General features: G+C 42.4%; 1 protein-coding gene across 10 annotated transcripts in view; it reads right to left on the bottom strand.

Annotated features, from left to right (window-relative positions):
- Positions 1 to 2,867: 2,867 nt before the first annotated feature.
- Positions 2,868 to 21,906, bottom strand: part of LOC138626885 (supervillin-like) — a 40,215-nt gene continuing 21,176 nt past the window's right edge. For 3 of the 10 annotated variants that reach the window (XM_069708850.1, XM_069708851.1, XM_069708854.1), the window contains 24 exons: positions 21,755 to 21,878; positions 20,247 to 20,303; positions 19,692 to 19,769; positions 19,235 to 19,382; positions 18,748 to 18,843; positions 18,375 to 18,455; positions 16,177 to 16,354; positions 15,918 to 16,090; positions 15,615 to 15,770; positions 15,363 to 15,499; positions 14,808 to 14,955; positions 14,581 to 14,726; positions 13,938 to 14,113; positions 13,286 to 13,433; positions 11,745 to 12,024; positions 11,416 to 11,567; positions 10,553 to 10,658; positions 10,025 to 10,232; positions 9,810 to 9,943; positions 9,416 to 9,628; positions 9,167 to 9,310; positions 8,767 to 8,888; positions 5,998 to 6,153; positions 2,868 to 3,810 (listed from right to left, as the gene is read on the bottom strand). In XM_069708850.1, coding sequence (XP_069564951.1) covers positions 3,724 to 3,810; positions 5,998 to 6,153; positions 8,767 to 8,888; positions 9,167 to 9,310; positions 9,416 to 9,628; positions 9,810 to 9,943; positions 10,025 to 10,232; positions 10,553 to 10,658; positions 11,416 to 11,567; positions 11,745 to 12,024; positions 13,286 to 13,433; positions 13,938 to 14,113; positions 14,581 to 14,726; positions 14,808 to 14,955; positions 15,363 to 15,499; positions 15,615 to 15,770; positions 15,918 to 16,090; positions 16,177 to 16,354; positions 18,375 to 18,455; positions 18,748 to 18,843; positions 19,235 to 19,382; positions 19,692 to 19,769; positions 20,247 to 20,303; positions 21,755 to 21,878 — 3,448 coding nt within the window. In that variant the 3' untranslated portion in view covers positions 2,868 to 3,723. Of the gene's footprint in view, positions 3,811 to 3,838; positions 4,033 to 4,260; positions 4,283 to 5,997; positions 6,154 to 8,766; positions 8,889 to 9,166; positions 9,311 to 9,415; positions 9,629 to 9,809; positions 9,944 to 10,024; positions 10,233 to 10,552; positions 10,659 to 11,415; positions 11,568 to 11,744; positions 12,025 to 13,285; positions 13,434 to 13,937; positions 14,114 to 14,580; positions 14,727 to 14,807; positions 14,956 to 15,362; positions 15,500 to 15,614; positions 15,771 to 15,917; positions 16,091 to 16,176; positions 16,355 to 18,374; positions 18,456 to 18,747; positions 18,844 to 19,234; positions 19,383 to 19,691; positions 19,770 to 20,246; positions 20,304 to 21,754; positions 21,879 to 21,906 lie in introns of those variants that run through there. The other 7 variants (XR_011311331.1, XR_011311330.1, XM_069708856.1 and 4 more) reach the window with 7 other exon arrangements.

The following is a 21,906-nucleotide window of genomic DNA, read 5'->3' on the forward strand; positions in this document are numbered from 1 at the left end:
CAGAGAGGACGGGTCAGAGAAAGAGGATGGATCAGAGAGGACAGGTCAGAAAGAGAGGACAGGTCAGAGAGGACGGGTCAGAGAGAGAGGATGAGTCAGAGAGGACGGGTCAGAGAGAAAGAGGACGGGTCAGAGAGAGAGGACGGGTCAGAGAGAGAGGATGGGTCAGAGAGGACGGGTCAGAGAGAAAGAGGACGGGTCAGAGAGAGAGGACGGGTCAGAGAGGACAGGTCAGAGAGAAAGAGGACAGGTCAGAAAGAGAGGACAGGTCAAAGAGGACGGGTCAGAGAGAAAGAGGACGGGTCAGAGAGGACGGGTCAGAGAGAGAGGATGGATCAGAGAGGACGGGTCAGAGAGAGAGGACAGGTCAGAGAGGACGGGTCAGAGAGAAAGAGGATGGGTCAGAGAGAGAGGATGGGTCAGAGAGGACAGGTCAGAGAGAAAGAGGACAGGTCAGAGAGGACGGGTCAGAGAGAAAGAGGACAGGTCAGAAAGAGAGGACAGGTCAGAGAGAAAGAGGATGGGTCAGACAGAGAGGACAGGTCAGAGAGGACGGGTCAGAGAGAAAGAGGACAGGTCAGAGTGGACGGGTCAGAGAGAAAGAGGACGGGTCAGAAAGAGAGGACAGGTCAGAGAGGACGGGTCAGAGAGAAAGAGGACGGGTCAGAAAGAGAGGACAGGTCAGAGAGGACGGGTCAGAGAATCTGGGACTCCTGCATGTTTACATCCTGTTAGAGTGAATCTGCTGCAGCTTCACCAGTTCAACATCCACGTCTGTTCCCATCGACTGTAACTGAATATAGAACCTGTTTCCATGGCGACGCCTCCTCCACCCTCCTCGGCTCTACTCGGTTTTAGTACCAGGAGCTTTTCTGGATGTTGTTCTCCACTGCAGACGGTTCATTATGGCCTGAAACTCCCGAGACGTGAACACAGCACACTGTAACTGAATATAGAACCCGTTTCCATGGCAACAAGTGAAACTACGGAGACGTGAACAGAGCAGAGCGCCGGCTCCCCCTGCAGGTTGATCTTTCATACCGTCTCGTCTCACTGCGCGTTTCACCTTCTATCTTCTCTGATCTTTGAAGCCATAAATGATCTGTGTTTTCCCCGATGACTTCAAAGTCGTTGAAGATTTGTATTTTTTGTTAATTATCACATTCAAATTGTGAATGTTTACTGCTTTGTTCCCACTTTAGTGAACATGTACAGCGGATCACCTGCAGGTTCTCTCTGTGAGGACAGAACCATCACTGATGCTGCTCACCTGAGATCCAGCAGGTGAGTGAAGACGACTGGGAGGATGATGAAAGGAGGATTAATGGAGGACGTTGTCTTCAAGTCAGCTGGAAAGAATCTGAAATACAGACGGACACCAACCTGGAGGAGTGAACAGGACTCCTCGGAGGTTCCCCTGTTGGACCGGGACCGGCTGACACCGTCTCCCATCAGAAGCCTCTCATTGGTCGCCTCCGCCAGCATCCTGCCCTCCCCCTCCCCCTCCCCCTGGTGCACAGAGAACTTCACCACGTGGGGGTTCAGAGCTTTGTTCTTGTAGAAGAACTTGTGCAGAGTGTGAGGCCTCATGGACCACAGCAGACCCATGGGTTCAACCCCCACGTAGCTCCCCCCCAGCGAGGGGAAAATGTCTGGAACTACAACACATCCAACATGCAGACAGTCAGTAAGACAACAGAGAAACCTAAAGATCCAGAACACTCTGGGACAAAGACAGCTGATTCATATTATAGTTATTCTCAATAAATTCTTTTTTTTTTTTTTTTAACTTCATGCAGACAGTTTGAACTTTAATAAATAAAGTATTAATGAGGTTGAATGCCTTAATGTGTTGCTATAAACACAGCAGCAGACTGGAGGCTGAGGGTGGAATTACAGCCACAGCAGCTGTCAATCTCAGGGACATGTGAATACCTTCAAACAGAATCCCATTCAAAAATATGACCATTTAAATTTTCTCTATTAATAAGCGACAACAAAGGCCATAATATCCAACCAGGATAAAATGTGATGAATCTCTGGGTTCTTCTGGAAAATTCAGCATTGAAGTCGTCCACCAAATAACACGTTAATAATCTCTGAACTCAACACAGACATGTTGCAGGCCAAAGGTCGGGAACAGACGGGCTGCGTTTCTGCTGGTGAAGTGAACATTTCAGGCTACAAAGGTGGAAACTATTTATTATATTTAACCATGACATTTTTAGAAAAAAAAATACAATTTGTTGAAAACAGGTTTTGTAAAGGCTGTAAAGTTTAATCAGAGTTGATTTATAGAGAGATGAGTGGGCTCCTCTCAGAACAGTTAGAATATAAATAGACAGAATTTTAAACTTATCTGAGGACAGCTTCTTTCTTGTCCTTAAAAGTTACCTTGTTTTGTTTTGGGTCATTTTTAATAATCTTCGTGGATATAAATTTAAAAAAATCATTTCAAACTTTAATTCTAAAAACAGTTTTATAAGTTTGCATTTAAAAATGTAAAGTCTTATAAACCAAATCTGTGAACTGACCACAGACTGAATAACGAACTCACTGACCCGGAGTGATCCAGTGAAACACACCAGAGGCTCCAGGTGTTCCCAGTCAGTCGCCAACTCCTTTGGCTCCGCCCCCTCTCCTCCCACCATCAAAACAAACTGCTGCTAGCTCACCGCAACAGGAAACAATCACAAAATATTTGTGTGAAATCCTGGAAGGACATAGTTCGGATAAAACAAGCAAATTAAGACACTTATAATTTCTTAAAGACAATCTCAGATTGTTATGATATAAACTATCTTCAATGTTACCTAAAGATAACTAATGTTATATTCTGAGTGCAGTAAAGGAGACGAGAGACCGGAGAGCGTTTCAGCTTTTAATTCACTAAGAAGTCTTTTATCACAAAGAAAGTCTTGAAAATGCAGACTAGAATTTCTGGATATAAACTGTACACAAAAAGCAGGAAAGGCACTCTGCATCCATGTTCAGCACCCGACCCGCACCAGAACCTACTCCATAACCCACTCCAGAACCCACACCAGAACCTACTCCAGAACCCACACCAGAACCCGCAACAGAACCCACTCCAGAACCTACTCCAGAACCCGCACCAGATCCCACACTAGAACCCTCTCATGAACCCACACCAGAACCCGCAACAGAACCCACTCCAGAACTCACAGCTCAGCACGACTCGACTCCCAGGGAGTCACGTCGAGTCCAGACAGCACAGGAAACAGTTTTTACAGAGTCACAAACACACCTACACACACACACACACACACACACACACACACACACACACACACACACACACACACACACACACACACACACACACACACACACACACACACACACACACACACACACACACGTTGACACAGATACATACGTTATATACAACCGATCACAACCACAGCATCACTGACCACACACCTCCTGTTTCCTCACGAGTCCCCCAGTGGTGACCTGAGACACTCCTACAGGCAGGAGGACCTGTCCGGGTGTGTCCACCTGTCCGGGTGTGTCCACCTGTCCGGGTGTGTCCACCTGTCATCACAGGTAGTTAAAAAAGTAAAACGTGACTAGAAGCGAGTTCCTCATCCTGCTGCGTTGGTTCCTTTGGACCAGCTCCACCTGGACCAGCTCCACCTGGACCAGCCAGCTCCACCTGGACGTCCCCCTCGTCTCCGTCTCGTCCGTCCCCTCCTCTTTTTAAAACAGTCCTTTGGCCTTCTTCAGGTTCACCTGCTTCCACCCTGGTAGACCTTCGTATTCCTCCCTCTTCATCTCCAGCGCCCTCTGCAGGAGGAACAACGACACGACATCCGTCACTTCCTGATTTTAAAACCCAACACGTCTCTGAGACTGCAGAAGGTTTCGTTTACAGGTGAACTGTCTGTGTGAAGATGTTCACCTGGTGGAGGTCTGAGGACCTCCGAGGACCTCTGAGGAAAGAGGTGATGAAGAGTGTGGTGAGGATGGAGAGAGGTGATGAAGAGTGTGGTGAAGATGAAGAGGGTGCTGAAGATAAAGAGAGGTGATGAAGAGGAGGGTGAGGAAGAGTGTGGTGAAGATAAAGAGGATGAGGAAGAGTGTGGTGAAAATTAAGAGGTGAGGAAGAAGAGGATGAGGAAGAGGAGGGTGAGGAAGAAGAGGATGAGGAATAGGAGGGTGAGAAAGAAGAGGATGAGGAAGAGGAGGGTGAGGTTCTCCAGAGAAGGACAGAATGAGATGAGCAGCTCGTCTTACCTGAATCCACCTACACACTCATCTGTAAGGTGACAGTTAGAGGAAGTTAGAGGATCATAGGGTTACATTACATTATCTTACTTTATATTACATTACATTATATTACATTACATTACATTATCTTACTTTATATTACATTACATTATGTTACTTTATATTACATTACTTTATATTATATTACATTACATTACTTTATATTACATTACATTATCTTACTTTATATTACATTACATTATATTACATTACATTACATTATCTTACTTTATATTACATTACATTATGTTACTTTATATTACATTACTTTATATTATATTACATTACATTACTTTATATTACATTACATTATGTTACTTTATATTACATTACTTTATATTATATTACATTATATTACTTTATATTACATTATATTACTTTATATTATGTTATATTACTTTATATTACATTATATTACTTTATACTACATTATATTACGTTATATTACTTTATATTACATTATATTACTTTATATTACTTTATATTACATTATATTACTTTATATTACGTTATATTACTTTATATTACATTATATTACTTTATATTACATTACATTACATTATATTACTTTATATTCCATTCCATTCCATTATATTACTTTATATTACATTACTTTATATTACATTATATTACTTTATATTACATTACATTACATTATCTTACTTTATATTACATTATATTACTTTATATTACATTACATTACATTATCTTACTTTATATTACATTACATTATCTTACTTTATATTACATTACATTACATTACTTTATATTACATTACATTATGTTACTTTATATTACATTACTTTATATTATATTACATTATATTACTTTATATTACATTACATTACTTTATATTACATTACATTATGTTACTTTATATTACATTACTTTATATTATATTACATTATATTACTTTATATTACATTATATTACTTTATATTATGTTATATTACTTTATATTACATTATATTACTTTATACTACGTTATATTACGTTATATTACTTTATATTACATTATATTACTTTATATTACGTTATATTACTTTATATTACATTATATTACTTTATATTACGTTATATTACTTTATATTACATTATATTACTTTATATTACATTACATTACATTATATTACTTTATATTCCATTCCATTCCATTATATTACTTTATATTACATTACTTTATATTACATTATATTACTTTATATTACATTACATTACTTTATATTACATTATATTACATTACATTATATTACTTTATATTACGTTATATTACTTTATATTACATTATATTACTTTATATTACATTATATTATGTTATATTACTTTATATTACATTATATTACATTATATTACTTTATATTACATTATATTACATTATATTACGTTATATTACAGCACATTACATTACATTATATTATATTACATCACATTATATTATATTATATTATATTATATTATATTATATTATATTATATTATATTATATTATATTATATTATATTATATTATATTATATCATTATATTATATCATTATATCCAGTGATGATGAACTTGTATTTCTGATGAACATCAATTTTCAGTGTTTGATTTGTTTCCTGTTTTAATTTGAAATCCCGTTCCTCTTAAACGGATCTAAAATTGTGATGAGTAGACAGAAACGTGTTTGTTGTCAGAATAAATGCGAGCGTGTGTTTTCAGGTGTACCTGGAAGTCCTGGTCCGACAGGTAGATCTCCAGCCGCAGCGGGTCCACTCCCTCGGGGAGCGGCCGGGCCTGCAGCTCATCCAGAGGGAAGGAGTTCTGACAGAGCCGGGCCAACACGTCCTCCACCAGGATGATCTGGTTACACACCTCCGCCTCCTGCAGGGCACACAGCAGGGAGGCCCTTCTTTTATTCTGTGGTCATTTCCTGTTTTATTTTGTAGTGCTGCTTCCTGTCTCTGTCTGACTTATGATGATGTGAATGAATGAATGAATGAATGAATGACGGGAGGAAGTGAAGCAGTTGATGATCAATCCACCCAGGATCTCCCAATCAGGCTCTGAGCATGCTCACATTAAAAGGGGCGGGGTTTGCAGCATCTGACCAATCAAAGACATGGAAAGCAGAGCGGCATATTATACAAACAAAAATCAAACTATAATGAGACTGTGTTTGTTTATGTGTGTATTACATATATGTGTGTGTGTTATATATGTGTGTGTGCTATATATATATGTTATACATGTGTGTGTGTTATATATGTGTGTGATATATATATGTTATTCATGTGTGTGATATATATATGCATGTGTTATATATATGTGTGTGTGATATATGTGTTATATATGTGTGAGATATATATGTGTTATATATTTTTATATATATACATATATATGTATGTGTGTGTGTGATATATATGTGTGATATATATATGTGTTATATATATGTGTGTGTGATATGTGTGTGTGATATATATGTGTGATATATATATGTGTTATATATATGTGTGTGTGATATGTGTGTGTGATATATATGTGTTATATATATGCGTGATATATATGTTATATATGTGTGTGATATATATATGTGTGTTATATATATGTGTGTGTGTGTGTGTGTGATATGTGTTAAATATGTGTGTGATATATGTGTGTGTGATATATATATATGTGTGTGATATATGTGTGTGATATATATGTGTGTTATATATATGTGTGTGTTATATATGTGTGTGTGATATATATGTTATATGTGTGTGATATATGTGTGATATATATGTGTGTTATATATATATGTGTGTGTGTGTTATATATGTGTGTGATATATGTTGTGTGTGTGTGTGTGTGTGTGTGTGTGTGTGATATATGTGTGTGATATGTTATGTCTGTGTGCGTGTGTGATATATGTGTGTGATATATATGTTATATATACATGTGTTATATATATATGTATGTGTGTGTGTGTGTTATATGTGTGATATATGTGTTATATATGTGTGTGTGTGTGTGATATATATGTGTGTGATATATGTGTGTGTGTGTGTGTGTGTGTGTGTGTGTGTGATATATATATATGTGTGTGATATATATATGTGTGTTATATATATATATATGTGTGTGTGTGTGTTATATATATGTGTGTGATATATATGTGTGTGATATATATTATATGTGTGTGTGATATATGTGTGTGTGATATATGTTATATATATATATGTGTGTGTGTTATATGTGTGATATATATGTGTTATATGTGTGTGTGTGTGTGTGTGTGTGTGTGTTATATGTGTGTGTATGTGTTATATATGTGTGTGTGTGTGTGTTATATACACTGTTATATACGTTTGTGTGTGTTATATGTGTGCGTTCCATGTGTGGGTGTGTGTTATATACGTGTATGTGTGTGTGTTATATACACTGTGTGTGTTATATACGTGTATGTGTATGTATGTGTGTTATATACACTGTGTGTTATATATATGTGTGTGTGTGTGTGTGTGTTATATACGTTTGTGTGTGTGTTATATACGTTTGTGTGTGTGTTATATACATGTATATATATATATATATATAAAAAAAAAATTTTAAATTAAAATTTAAAAAAAAAAAAAATTCCCCTCGGGGATTAATAAAGTATATACCTACCTACCTACCTGTATGTGTGTGTTACATGTGCTATATACACACTCCTCTGCCACTTTATTAGGTACACCTTGCTGGTACCGTTGGACCCTTTTGCCTTCAGAACTGCTTTAATTCTTAATTCTTGGTGTCGTAGATTCAACGAGCTGCTGGAAACATTCCTCAGAGGTTTCGCTCCATATTCACATGATGACATCACAGGTGCTGCAGATTTATCAGCTGCACATCCATGATGTGAATCTCCCGTTGCACCACATCCCAAAGCTTCTATTGGATGGAGATGTGGTGACCGTGGAGGCCGTTGGAGTCCAGTGAACTCATCGTCATGTTCCAGAAACCAGTTTGAGATGATTTGATCTTTGTGACGTGGTGCGTTATCCTGCTGGAAGCAGCCACCAGGAGACGGTCCACTGAGGACATAAAGGGACGGACACGGTCAGCAGCAATACTCAGGTAGGCTGTGGTGTTTACATGATGCCCAGCTGGTACGAAGGACCCAAAGTGGGACAAGAAAATAGTGGGCTCCAACAACCTGCCACGTTCAGAGTCCCTGAAATCACCTTTCTTCCTGTTCTGATGCTCCGTTTGACCTTCAGCAGCTCGTCTTCACCGTGTCTTCATGCCTCAATGCATTGAGTTGCTGCCATGTGATTGGCTGATTAGATATTTGCTTTAACGAGCAGTTGAACAGGTGTACCTAATAAAGTGGCCGGTGAGTGTATATGTATATGTATATGTATATTTGTGTGTGTCTGTGTGTGTGTGTGTGTGTGTGTGTGTGTGTGTGTGTGTGTGTGTGTGTGTGTGTGTGTGTGTCTGTCTGTGTGTGTGTGTGTGTGTGTGTCGGACCCTCTCTGTGATCTCGGCCACGTCCTCTCGGTGCTCCCAGCTGGGGAACATGTTGGTGAAGGTCAGCGGTTCCAGTCCGGCGTGGATCAGATACGACTTCTGCGGCTTCTTCTCGTTCTTCTCTGCAGGAAGAAAGAATCAGAACTGAAGATTTGGAACTGAAACTGAGAATTTATACCAGAACTCAAAACACGGATCAATAACTTCAATACCACAATACAATCATTTGGATTCCTGATGTGTGACAGTCACTTCATCACGAGTCAGTGACATCAGGATCCCCTGGTGCATGCTGGGATCTTAATCATAATCATACTTCCCTGAGAGGTTGCAGCAGATGAAGATAAACTGATGAAGTAAATCGGCTGTCTGTGATTGGCTGTGCTGAACGCAGCCTCACCTGTGCAGTACTGCAGCACCGTCTCCATCGCACACTTCCTGTCGGCGTCCCAGCGGATGCGGGCGGAGCCTGTGCTCTCGCTGTCCTGCGGCCACCAGCCCTGCCACAGGTACACCTCGTGGAGGTTGTCCACCAGGAACAGAGCTGCGCAGACACGGACACACGTCATGTGACATCCTGTTCTCAGTGAAGGATGCTGGTTGGACGAAGCTGAGTCTGGCGGGGACAGAGGACGGGCTCGTGTCTCACCGGGCTGCGGCGCGTTGAACAGGTCCTCCTGCAGGAACGGCAGCGAGCTGACGAACTCCGCCCCCCCGGACGGGTGGAAGAACTCGCTCGCCACGAAGTCTCCCGACGTGCTGCTCAGCTGGAAGAGCCGCGGGGTGAAGTTGAATTTACCTGGATCTGAGGGCAGGCAGCCAGCGTTACCATGACGACGGACATCCTGACAGAGACTGTCGTCTTTAATGGTCAAATATAAATAACAAACTGTTGTAGTTCATATTAAATATCTGGTTCTATTATTCAGACATTTTAAGAGCTTTTTAAATAAAGTTTAAACAGAATCTCGTCTTCTTAACGACACAAACTGCTCAGATCCAAGGTGAATCTATCAGGAAGTGACTCAGAGTGTTTCCTGCACCTTGCAGCATGCAGTCGTACGCCTTCCTGTCCTTTCTCCCCAGAGCCTCCCAGAAGCCCGGAGGCTCCGCCCCCTCGTCGCACTCATGGATGGTCACCCTGCTGCTGCTGTGGAGGCCGGCTTCCAGAGGACACCTGAAAGCAGCAGGAGGGAGACTGAGCTCAGCAGGAGAGACTCCCGATGGTGGAAGGTGTCGGTCGGTGTGAGACGCTCACTGCTCTCTGATCCGCAGCGCCGCCCTGCTGCCGACGCTGCGCGTGTGCAGCTGCGTCTTGCAGCCGTGCCACAGGAAGATGGCGGCCTTGTTGATGTTGAGCAGGATCATGGAGGCTCTGGAGCGCAGGCTGCTGCAGTGACACGCCACCTCCAGCAGGTGGCCCTCTACCGGCACCTCGCCGCGCACGCAGTATAGACGCCACTCACCTGCAGACAGACAGGGGAGCGAGAGGGGGAGGAGCCTCAGCTGTCAGTCATTCTCATGATAATCATAATAATAATAATATTTATCATTTATTTGAAGGCGGAATTTGATTCAAATTATGATTTTATTTTGAAAAATGTATTTTTAACTGCCAAGGTGAACGCAGATTTATTGTTTTGTATTGTTTGTATTTCATGAAATGTCACATTAAATATTTTGGCACAAAGGTTGTGTGATGAAAAGTTGTTTAACAGCTGCCTAAAATAAAAAAATGTGAAAGACAAAAAGGTAAATCTAAATAAGATATAATATGAGGGTTTACTCTGCGTGTTCTCCTCCTCCTCCTCCCTCTTCCCGGCGTGGACGATCATCCCTCCGTTGAAACACTGCAGGAAACACGGCGGCTCTTTTCCCTGCTGCACCTGAACCTGCACGCAGGAGGCCCTGTTAGCACGATGCTAATGCTAATAAAAACAGTTTGACAGTTGTTGGTAATGTTTTGGTTGTCGGGCGTCTTTCAACAGTTCGTTTTCAGCACCTCTGTTTGCTGAAAACACTCTGAGAAACTTTTTTCTGATGAGACTGCATCATCAGAGTCTCTACAGATCTCTGTTTGACCAATCAGCAGCCAGCAGTGATGTCATCAACCATCAGTGATGTCATCGTTGGTTTGTGAACGTTATGAATCCTCCAGTTCAGATTCTGTCCGTCACCATCTTGTTAGTTCGGAGCGGTTTGGAGCAGGAAGTGACCATATTTGGACGAGCTGGGGGAGGAGCCAGCGGTGGATCTGACCGATCTGATCGGAAACCTGACGATACTACGTCCCGCCCACCGATAGCTGTAACCTGACTGCACCACAGGCCTGTCAATCAAACAGACACGCCCCCAAAAACAGGTCTTCTTGAATCTTCTTTTCTAATGAATGAGGGATTATTTTCAGATGGACCTCCAGAAAACTAAGAAGAAGGAGTGACTTTAGCTAACAACACCGAGAGAACTGATGGACACATTTTATTCACTTTGGATTTGATGAGAGAAGTTGAATGGGAGTCTATGGAGCCGGAGGCTTTTTGGAGCCGACCTCTAGTGGCACTCGCTGGTATTGCAGCTGAAGACACTTCTGGATCAGAACCATTTTACAGACCTGAAGCTACGAACTCTTTGATAAACAGTCTGAGGTACCTGTGCTCCTCTCTCCTCGTCCAGCTCCACCGTCATCAGCGCCGATGTTCCCTTCTCGCTGACGGTGGAGTGTCGACCCTGCCAGAAGAAGTAGCAGCACCGCTCCTTCCCTGGACCGCTGCTCCGAGCCTCGGGGTTCTGACGGCGACCCACTGACACACACACACACACACACACACACACACACACACACACACACACACACACACACACACACACACACACACACACACACACACACACACACACACACACACACAGTGTGAACGTGTTCTGACTCTGTCTGAATGATCCAGATGTGATGAACATCATCCAGCTGCTCAGCTGACCTGACGTGCTGACGCTGAACTTCCACTTGACCACGTAGGCGTCGCCCTCGTGGAACTGGCCGATGCTCTGCCGCGGCAAGCGGCTGTAGTCGAACTCCAGGATGTGCCAGACGTCCACGGACGCCGTGGCGATCTCTTGCGTCCTCATGTGGTCGTCCGTCTCCACCGGGCCGTGGCCACGCCCCACGTTCACCCCGTCCAACACGGTGGAGACGGACGACTGCAGGACGGGCAGCATGAGGGCGGCGGCGTACGGCCGGCAGTCTCGACCCGGAGCCTCCTGGAGGAGGAGCAACAGATATAAAGATAAATAAAGATAAGAAAGATAATAAAGATAAATAAAGATAATAAAGATAATAAAGATAAATAAAGATAATAAAGATAATAAAGATAAATAAAGATAAATAAAGATAAATAAAGATAATAAAGATAAATAAAGATAAATAAAGATAAATAAAGATAAGAAAGATAATAAAGATAAATAAAGATAATAAAGATAATAAAGATAAATAAAGATAATAAAGATAAGAAAGATAAGAAAGATAATAAAGATAAATAAAGATAAGAAAGATAATAAAGATAAATAAAGATAATAAAGATAAATAAAGATAAATAAAGATAATAAAGATAAATAAAGATAATAAAGATAAATAAAGATAAATAAAGATAAATAAAGATAAATAAAGATAAATAAAGATAATAAAGATAATAAAGATAAATAAAGATAATAAAGATAATAAAGATAAATAAAGATAATAAAGATAAATAAAGATAATAAAGATAAGAAAGATAAGAAAGATAAGAAAGATAAATAAAGATAATAAAGATAAATAAAGATAAATAAAGATAATAAAGATAAATAAAGATAATAAAGATAAATAAAGATAAATAAAGATAATAAAGATAATAAAGATAAATAAAGATAATAAAGATAAATAAAGATAATAAAGCTAAATAAAGATAATAAAGATAAATAAAGATAATAAAGATAAATAAAGATAATAAAGATAAATAAAGATAAATAAAGATAATAAAGATAAATAAAGATAATAAAGATAAATAAAGATAAATAAAGATAAATAAAGATAATAAAGATAAATAAAGATAAATAAAGATAATAAAGATAAATAAAGATAAGAAAGATAATAAAGATAAATAAAGATAAATAAAGATAATAAAGATAATAAAGATAAATAAAGATAATAAAGATAAATAAAGATAAGAAAGATAATAAAGATAAATAAAGATAAATAAAGATAATAAAGATAAATAAAGATAAATAAAGATAAATAAAGATAATAAAGATAAATAAAGATAATAAAGATAAATAAAGATAATAAAGATAAATAAAGATAATAAAGATAAATAAAGATAAATAAAGATAATAAAGATAAATAAAGATAAATAAAGATAATAGAGATAAATAAAGATAAATAAAGATAAATAAAGATAATAAAGATAAATAAAGTAAATCTATCTATAAACAGATGATGTCTCTGACCTGATAAATCAAATAAAATCAGCACTATTTTTATTCTCACCTTCTGCTCAGGAACCAGCTCGCCGCCTTCCTTCGGGGGCGGAGACTTCGCTTCGGTCCAATCAACGAACTTCTCCTTGAACAGGATCGTCTCGTTGTGCTCTGTTAGCCGGCCGAATATCGCCCAATCAGGACGGCCCTGACCCTTCCTGTGAGGTGGAGGGAGAGGAGGAGGAGGTAGCGGGGGAGGCGGAGGAAGAGGAAGAGGAGGAGGTGGAGGAAGAGACGGAGGAGGGAGAGGAGGAGGAGGAGGGGAAGGAGGAGGTGGAGGAGGAGACAGAGGAGTCAGTCACAGTCACACTCAAGTGTGTGTGTATGTGTGTGTGTGTGTGTGTGTGTGTGTGTGTGTGTGTGTGTGTGTGTGTGTGTGTGTGTGTGTGTGTGTGTGTGTGTGTGTGTGTGTGTGTGTGTGTGTGTGTGTGTGTGTGTGTGTGTGTGTGTGTGTGTGTGTGTGTGTGTGTGTGTGTGTGTGTGTGTGTGTGTGTGTGTGTGTGTGTGTGTGTGTGTGTGTGTGTGTGTGTGTGTGTGTGTGTGTGTGTGTGTGTGTGTGTGTGTGTGTGTGTGTGTGTGTGTGTGTGTGTGTGTGTGTGTGTGTGTGTGTGTGTGTGTGTGTGTGTGTGTGTGTGTGTGTGTGTGTGTGTGTGTGTGTGTACCTGGGGATCAGTGTGTTACATCCTCCAGGGTCCAGAGGGTTCACATCACAGCAGGTGTAATCAAAGGTTCCGTTCCACAGATGTTTGGCCAGCTGGAAGGCGACTTTCCTCTGAGACAGAGACACGTCTTTACCGTGCCACACGTACACCTCACTGCCCAGGTCCAGAACCAGAACCTGGAGGACACACACATCTTTACTGGGACACAGACACCTCACAGCTCAGGTCCAGAACCAGAACCAGAACCTGGAGGACAGAGACACAGTAACACATACAGGGACAGAACACAACACGTATAACAACACACAAGACATACCGGAACAAAACACACACACACGACACACAAAACACACGCAGCACACAAAGTAACACACACACATCCTCCTTCAGTTCCAGATCACAGACGGACGTAGGAGGCGCTCATCACGGCACCTGCTGTTGCTAGGCAACAAATTAAAGGCAGCCTGCAGCTCAGAGGAGCGTCTGATGAAGATCGATGATTTTAACTCTTTACACTCTTTAACTGTTTCATGGAAACACTGCTGCAGTGCATTCTGGTCCGACAGGAAGTCACCGCTGCTGCAGTGCATTCTGGTCCGACAGGAAGTCACCGCTTCCTGCAGTGCATTCTGGTCCGACTGACCTCTGAGGACGCCAGCAGCGAGCTGCGGGGGACCCTCCCCCACTGCTCATCATCAGGAACCAGCTTGTCGTCCAGCAACCTGAAGATACAGTTGGTTTCCACGATGGCGTTCTCAAAGCGCTCGTCCTCCTCCGGCGGACCGGCCGCTGCAGAACCAGAACCTCATCAGAACATGATGACACAAACATCAGAGTCTGCAGGAGGTCATGTTGATGCTGCTAGCTCACACTGGTACACCATCTGCCCACCCAGGACGCTCCAGAACTGCTGCGTGTCTGGACCCTGAGGCTCCACCCCCTCCTGGACGGTCTGCACCTCCATCGCCCTGCAGCCCAGGTCCTTCTTGGTCTGGATGAAGGTGGCCAGGTCGATCGCCTGCAGACATAAACAGAGATCAGCTGTTAGTGGTGAATAAAATGTAGACTTTTATGGAAATGACGAGGTCATGTGACGTTTGTTCAGGGAGGCTGAAGACAAACAGAGAAGATCTTTTCTGTTTGAGTATAAACATGATGATGATTAGCAGAACAGATGTTTATCAGAGACGGGACGTCCTCTGGGGACAGAGACAGAGACAGAGATGGGGATGTCCTTTGGGGACAGCGACAGAGACAGAGATGGGGACGTCCTCTGGGGACAGAGACAGAGATGGGGACGTCCTTTGGAGACAGAGACAGAGATGGGGACGTCCTCTGGGGACAGAGACAGAGATGGGGACGTCCTCTGGGGACAGAGACAGGTCCCAGATGGACCGGAGTGTGGTCGGAGGACGGAGACTGCACCTTGGCCCTCTCGATGACGTTGGAGAACTCTCCGATCCAGACGAAGCAGCGCTCCGGAGTGACCAGCAGGAAGCAGTCGCCGCTGTTCAGAGAGGACGCTCGGGGCTCGACTAGTCGGGTCTGAACGTGGCGACGACCTGCGAGAGAAGAACGTCTGTCAGTAAAGCTGAAGAGTCCCCGAGCATAGAAGTGCTCCTCTGCAGGTTTTAATAAAAGGTGAGTCTGGAGGTCGTCCGGCAGGTGAACTCTGACCTTTGACCTGCATCAGCATGAGGCTCTTGTAGGGCACGGCGCTGTTGTTGGACATCTGCTCCGAGACGTTGACGCTGCGCAGACTCACGCTGCTGAAGTTCTCTTTGCTGGCCAGACCAGCGAGCGCCGCCTCCGAGTACTCCGACATCTTACTGACTGCAAGGAGACACGTCACTTCATCGAACCACAAAATAACTCCAATACTTCGTTAAACTTTAAAACAAACACTTGATACGACGTGATAAACACAGGATCTGACTACAAACATGGCAGCTGCTGCCGTACGCTGGTCACGTGACTCACTCTTCTCAGATTTCATCCTCTTGCTCTCCAGCTGCGCCACGTTGGTCCTCTGCTCTGTGTACTCGTGCCGGATGTCCTTTCTGGCCGCCAGCATCTTTACCGGGTTTCTGGACGACTGCACGTTCCTGGTCGGACGCACGGAGCGCTTGTGCTGCACCATGGTGGAGGTCAGGCTGAGGAGGCAGGAAACAGAGCAATGACAAAACTCAGGTCCTCCAAATCAACTACTACAAATGGGAATCTGTCAGCGTCTCCTCACGTGGGCGCCTGGCAGCCGAAGATGGCGTCAAAGTCCTCGCTGATCTCGATCCTGGAGGGCATTCGAGGAAACTCGGCGACACGTCGGTAGAACTTGGAGAAGATCTCGTCGTCCAGCTTCATCACCTCTTTCACGGCCTTCTCAGTGACGGTCAGCGTGGTTTCCTGCAGACCGGCAACTGAAGAGGGGAATGCAGAGACACGATGAGGATGGAAAACTAACACACAACCTCAGTGTGGATGGAAAACTAACACAACCTCAGTGTGGATGGAAAACTAACACAACCTCAGTGAGGATGGAAAACTAACACAACCTCAGTGTGGATGGAAAACTAACACAACCTCAGTGAGGATGGAAAACTAACACAACCTCAGTGTGGATGGAAAACTAACACCTAACCTCAGTGTGGATGGAAAACTAACACAACCTCAGTGAAGATGGAAAACAAACACACAACCTCAGTGAGGATGGAAAACTAACACAACCTCAGTGAGGATGGAAAACTAACACAACCTCAGTGTGGATGGAAAACTAACACAACCTCAGTGAAGATGGAAAACAAACACACAACCTCAGTGAGGATGGAAAACTAACACAACCTCAGTGAGGATGGAAAACTAATGCACAACCTCAGTGTGGATGGAAAACTAACACAACCTCAGTGAGGATGGAAAACAAACACACAACCTCAGTGAGGATGGAAAACTAACACAACCTCAGTGAGGATGGAAAACTAACACACAACCTCAGTGAGGATGGAAAACTAACACAACCTCAGTGAGGATGGAAAACTAACACAACCTCAGTGAGGATGGAAAACTAATGCACAACCTCAGTGAGGATGGAAAACTAACACAACCTCAGTGAGGATGGAAAACTAACACAACCTCAGTGTGGATGGAAAACTAACACAACCTCAGTGAGGATGGAAAACTAACACAACCTCAGTGAGGATGGAAAACAAACACACAACCTCAGTGAGGATGGAAAACAAACACACAACCTCAGTGAGGATGGAAAACTAACACAACCTCAGTGAGGATGGAAAACTAATGCACAACCTCAGTGAGGATGGAAAACTAACACAACCTCAGTGAGGATGGAAAACTAACACAACCTCAGTGTGGATGGAAAACTAACACAACCTCAGTGAGGATGGAAAACTAACACAACCTCAGTGTGGATGGAAAACTAACACAACCTCAGTGAGGATGGAAAACTAACACACAACCTCAGTGAGGATGGAAAACTAACACAACCTCAGTGAGGATGGAAAACAAACACACAACCTCAGTGAGGATGGAAAACAAACACACAACCTCAGTGAGGATGGAAAACTAACACAACCTCAGTGTGGATGGAAAACTAACACAACCTCAGTCAGGATGGAAAACTAACACAACCTCAGTGTGGATGGAAAACTAACACAACCTCAGTGAGGATGGAAAACAAACACACAACCTCAGTGAGGATGGAAAACAAACACACAACCTCAGTGAGGATGGAAAACAAACACACAACCTCAGTGTGGATGGAAAACTAACACAACCTCAGTGAGGATGGAAAACTAACACAACCTCAGTGTGGATGGAAAACTAACACAACCTCAGTGAGGATGGAAAACAAACACACAACCTCAGTGAGGATGGAAAACAAACACACAACCTCAGTGAGGATGGAAAACAAACACACAACCTCAGTGAGGATGGAAAACTAACACAACCTCAGTGAGGATGGAAAACTAACACAACCTCAGTGAGGATGGAAAACAAACACACAACCTCAGTAAGGAAGGAAAACTAACACAACCTCAGTGAGGATGGAAAACTAACACAACCTCAGTGAGGATGGAAAACAAACACACAACCTCAGTGAGGATGGAAAACTAACACAACCTCAGTGAGGATGGAAAACTAACACAACCTCAGTGAGGATGGAAAACTAACACAACCTCAGTGAGGATGGAAAACTAACACAACCTCAGTGAGGATGGAAAACAAACACACAACCTCAGTGAGGATGGAAAACTAACACAACCTCAGTGAGGATGAAAAACTAACACAACCTCAGTGAGGATGGAAAACTAACACAACACTAATCAGACACACTGGGGGGCAGGTGATGTGTTCAGCTGGTTGCATTCTGCACCCTCACCACCAGGTGTCCCTGATTTCTGCAGGTCAGGTGGATGTTCCTACCTTTGCTGTTCAGACGTCCCAGGAAGCTCTCCAACTTGTCCAGTTTCTTGTCTGACTCCATGTCGGCTCGGGCCTCCAGTTCTGCACATTAAATCATTCCGTTTTAAAAACCACTGAAACATTTCACATTCAACTACAGTTAACTACTAAAAAAACAAACGCCATTCAGTCCATCTTCTGTTTGTTACTATGAACTTAAATTATCAATCTAATAACTGTTTCTGTTGATCATTTACACTAAATAACATAAAAGTCAATGTGTTTCTGTTTAACAGGTAACGTGTCTGGTTTATAAAACGCTGACAGAGGTTTCTGGATCTGAGCTGGTGATAAAGATGATGATGATGATGATGGTGATGGAGACATGTCTCACCCTCTGGTGGTTTGCTGACAGCAGGAATGTTGCTCTTCAGTTTGGTGGCGACGGGTGACAGCACAGGGCTGATGATGGAGGAGGAGGCTGCGAGGCCTGCAGGTGGACACACACACAACATCACACACAACATCACACACACACACACACACACACACACACACACACACACACACACACACACACACACACACACACACACACACACACACACACACACACACACACACACACTCTGTCTGCAGCCGTAGGAGTCAATCAGTGTTTATGATGAATCATTTCTACATTTCACTTCATGATCACGTGTTTTATCTCCTTTCAAAGTGAAGCAGTGAACGACAGCAGCAGAGGAAGTTTGGCTAACGACCAGAAGATGATGTCATGTGACCTGAACTGTTTCTTAGCAACAGGTGGAGGAGGAGAGGATGCTGAGCAGCTGGGATGGAGATCATTTGCATGTGAACGTTAGTGTGTTGAGGAGCTGCACCTTTGTGGACCATGCGCGCCGCCACTGTGTACTGGGTGGAGTCGTTGGCTGCTCCCCTGCCCTTCGTCTCCCAGGCGTCCTCCCGCGTAGAGATCATCTGCTTCCTCTCCTCGATGGTCATCTGGGCCTCGACGTCCTCGTCCGTCTTCTGCAGAGACACCGCGAGATCAGACACCGTCACATCATGACAGATGATATGTTAAAGTCCTGCGTGCAGAGCGATGAACTTGACTGTCAGCTTCACTTTCAGCCCCGTTAAGACTTTAAATCATAAAACAAGTCCATGGATTAAAACTCCATCACCGCTCTGTCCTTCAGGAGAATTCAATCATGTAGCAGCAAACCGAGCAGAGAGAAAAGGACGGGATGCATTCAGACATGCTCGGAGGACTCCATCCCTCTAAGGAAGTGAAGGCTTCATAGCATACGTGCTGCTGCTGCAGCCAGCAGGCCTTACCTCACTGGGATGCTCTATATACTGACAGTGTTGGCCGAGGGAGATGGGAGGAGAGTAGGTGGAAGAGAACACGGGTTCCTGAGGATGGAGAGGTGGAGCAAAGGGTGAACGGTGAACGAGAGGAGAGGAGGGGAAAGCAGATGAAGGAAGACGAAGATGCAAAGGAGGGAAACCGGGAGGCCGGAGACGCAACACAAATCTCCTATTTATATCTACAGCTCATTGTTCAAACATGTTGGACTCTTTCAAACAGTAAAAAGTCCCAACAAAGCCTCCAAACAGCATCTATTATTTCTATTATTTTATCTTCTCACATGGTTTCATTCAACTTATTTTAAAGGACTAAAGAGTTCAAACAACCCAGAATTTAACAGGAAAGAAGCCGTGTTAATAATAAATATGAAATCATGCAGGGTTTTAAGAAGCACTGCATTCTTTTAGAAACTGTGAGTACAGAGCAGATTCAGGAGGAACAGCCTCACGCAACACTCAGACAGCGCTGTGATTGGACGACACAGATGCCACTCCAAGCTGATTGGCTGAGGGCTGTCTTACCCACAGCTGCTCAGACAGGGACACGGAGGAGCAGTCCTGAGAGACCACCGCGTCCTCCTGAAGGGTTAAACAGAGGGAAGGGGTCCATCAGAGGTGGGTGGTGGAGGAGGAGGGTTGGAGGGGGGGGGGGGGTCATTGTTTCTAATGGGTTTAGTGGTGAGACCGCCAGGAGGATCACAGTCCAGCGTTTAAAGCAGGCAGTGTCCCCCGCAGAATACTAAACTGTTTGTATTTACAGACTGATGTTTGTATCTACAGACTGATGTTTGTATCTACAGACTGATGTTTGTATCTACAGACTGATGTTTGTATCTACAGACTGATGTTTGTATCTACAGGCTGATGTTTGTATCTACAGACTGATGTTTGTATCTACAGACTGATGTTTGTATCTACAGACTGATGTTTGTGTTTACAGACTGATGTTTGTATCTACAGACTGATGTTTGTGTTTACAGACTGATGTTTGTGTTTACAGACTGATGTTTGTATCTACAGACTGATGTTTGTATTTACAGACTGATGTTTGTATCTACAGACTGATGTTTGTGTTTACAGACTGATGTTTGTATCTACAGACTGATTTTTGTGTTTACAGACTGATGTTTGTATCTACAGACTGATTTTTGTGTTTGACTGATGTTTGTATCTACAGACTGATGTTTGTATCTACAGACTGATGTTTGTATTTACAGACTGATGTTTGTGTCTACAGACTGATGTTTGTATCTACAGACTGATGTTTGTGTTTACAGACTGATGTTTGTATCTACAGACTGATATTTGTATTTACAGACTGATGTTTGTATCTACAGACTGATGTTTGTATTTACAGACTGATGTTTGTATCTACAGTCTGATGTTTGTATTTACAGACTGATGTTTGTATCTACAGACTGATGTTTGTGTTTACAGACTGATGTTTGTATCTACAGACTGATGTTTGTGTTTACAGACTGATGTTTGTATCTACAGACTGATGTTTGTATCTACAGACTGATGTTTGTATCTACAGACAGATGTTTGTATTTACAGACTGATGTTTGTGTTTACAGACTGATGTTTGTATCTACAGACTGATGTTTGTATGATGTTTGTATTTACAGACTGATGTTTGTATCTACAGACTGATGTTTGTATTTACAGACTGATGTTTGTATTTACAGGCTGATGTTTGTATCTACAGACTGATGTTTGTATTTACAGACTGATGTTTGTATTTACAGACTGATGTTTGTATCTACAGACTGATGTTTGTATCTACAGACTGATGTTTGTATGATGTTTGTATTTACAGACTGATGTTTGTATCTACAGACTGATGTTTGTGTTTACAGACTGATGTTTGTAACTACAGACTGATGTTTGTATTTACAGACTGATGTTTGTATTTACAGACTGATGCAGGATTATTGATCCGATTGATAGTTAAGGACTGAACCTTCTCTCCGTGGCGTTATGGTCGTCATGGTGATGGTAATGTGAGTGATCGATATGACTGGACTGACCTTCTGGTCACTCTGCTCTGTCTCCCACTGCTGCTGCTCGCCGGATGCCTCTTTCACCACTTCCTGTTTCTTATTGATCCGGTTTTTCCAGTCTTCCTCGCCGCTCTTCTTCAGCAGAGCCACCCTGACAGGAGACATCATTTATTTAATCT

Source organism: Brachyistius frenatus, unplaced genomic scaffold (genome assembly GCF_029030835.1).
Source record: "Brachyistius frenatus isolate BFR_SWC_R1_liver_20210118 unplaced genomic scaffold, ASM2903083v1 Contig_79, whole genome shotgun sequence".
NCBI classification, from domain to species: domain Eukaryota; kingdom Metazoa; phylum Chordata; class Actinopteri; family Embiotocidae; genus Brachyistius; species Brachyistius frenatus.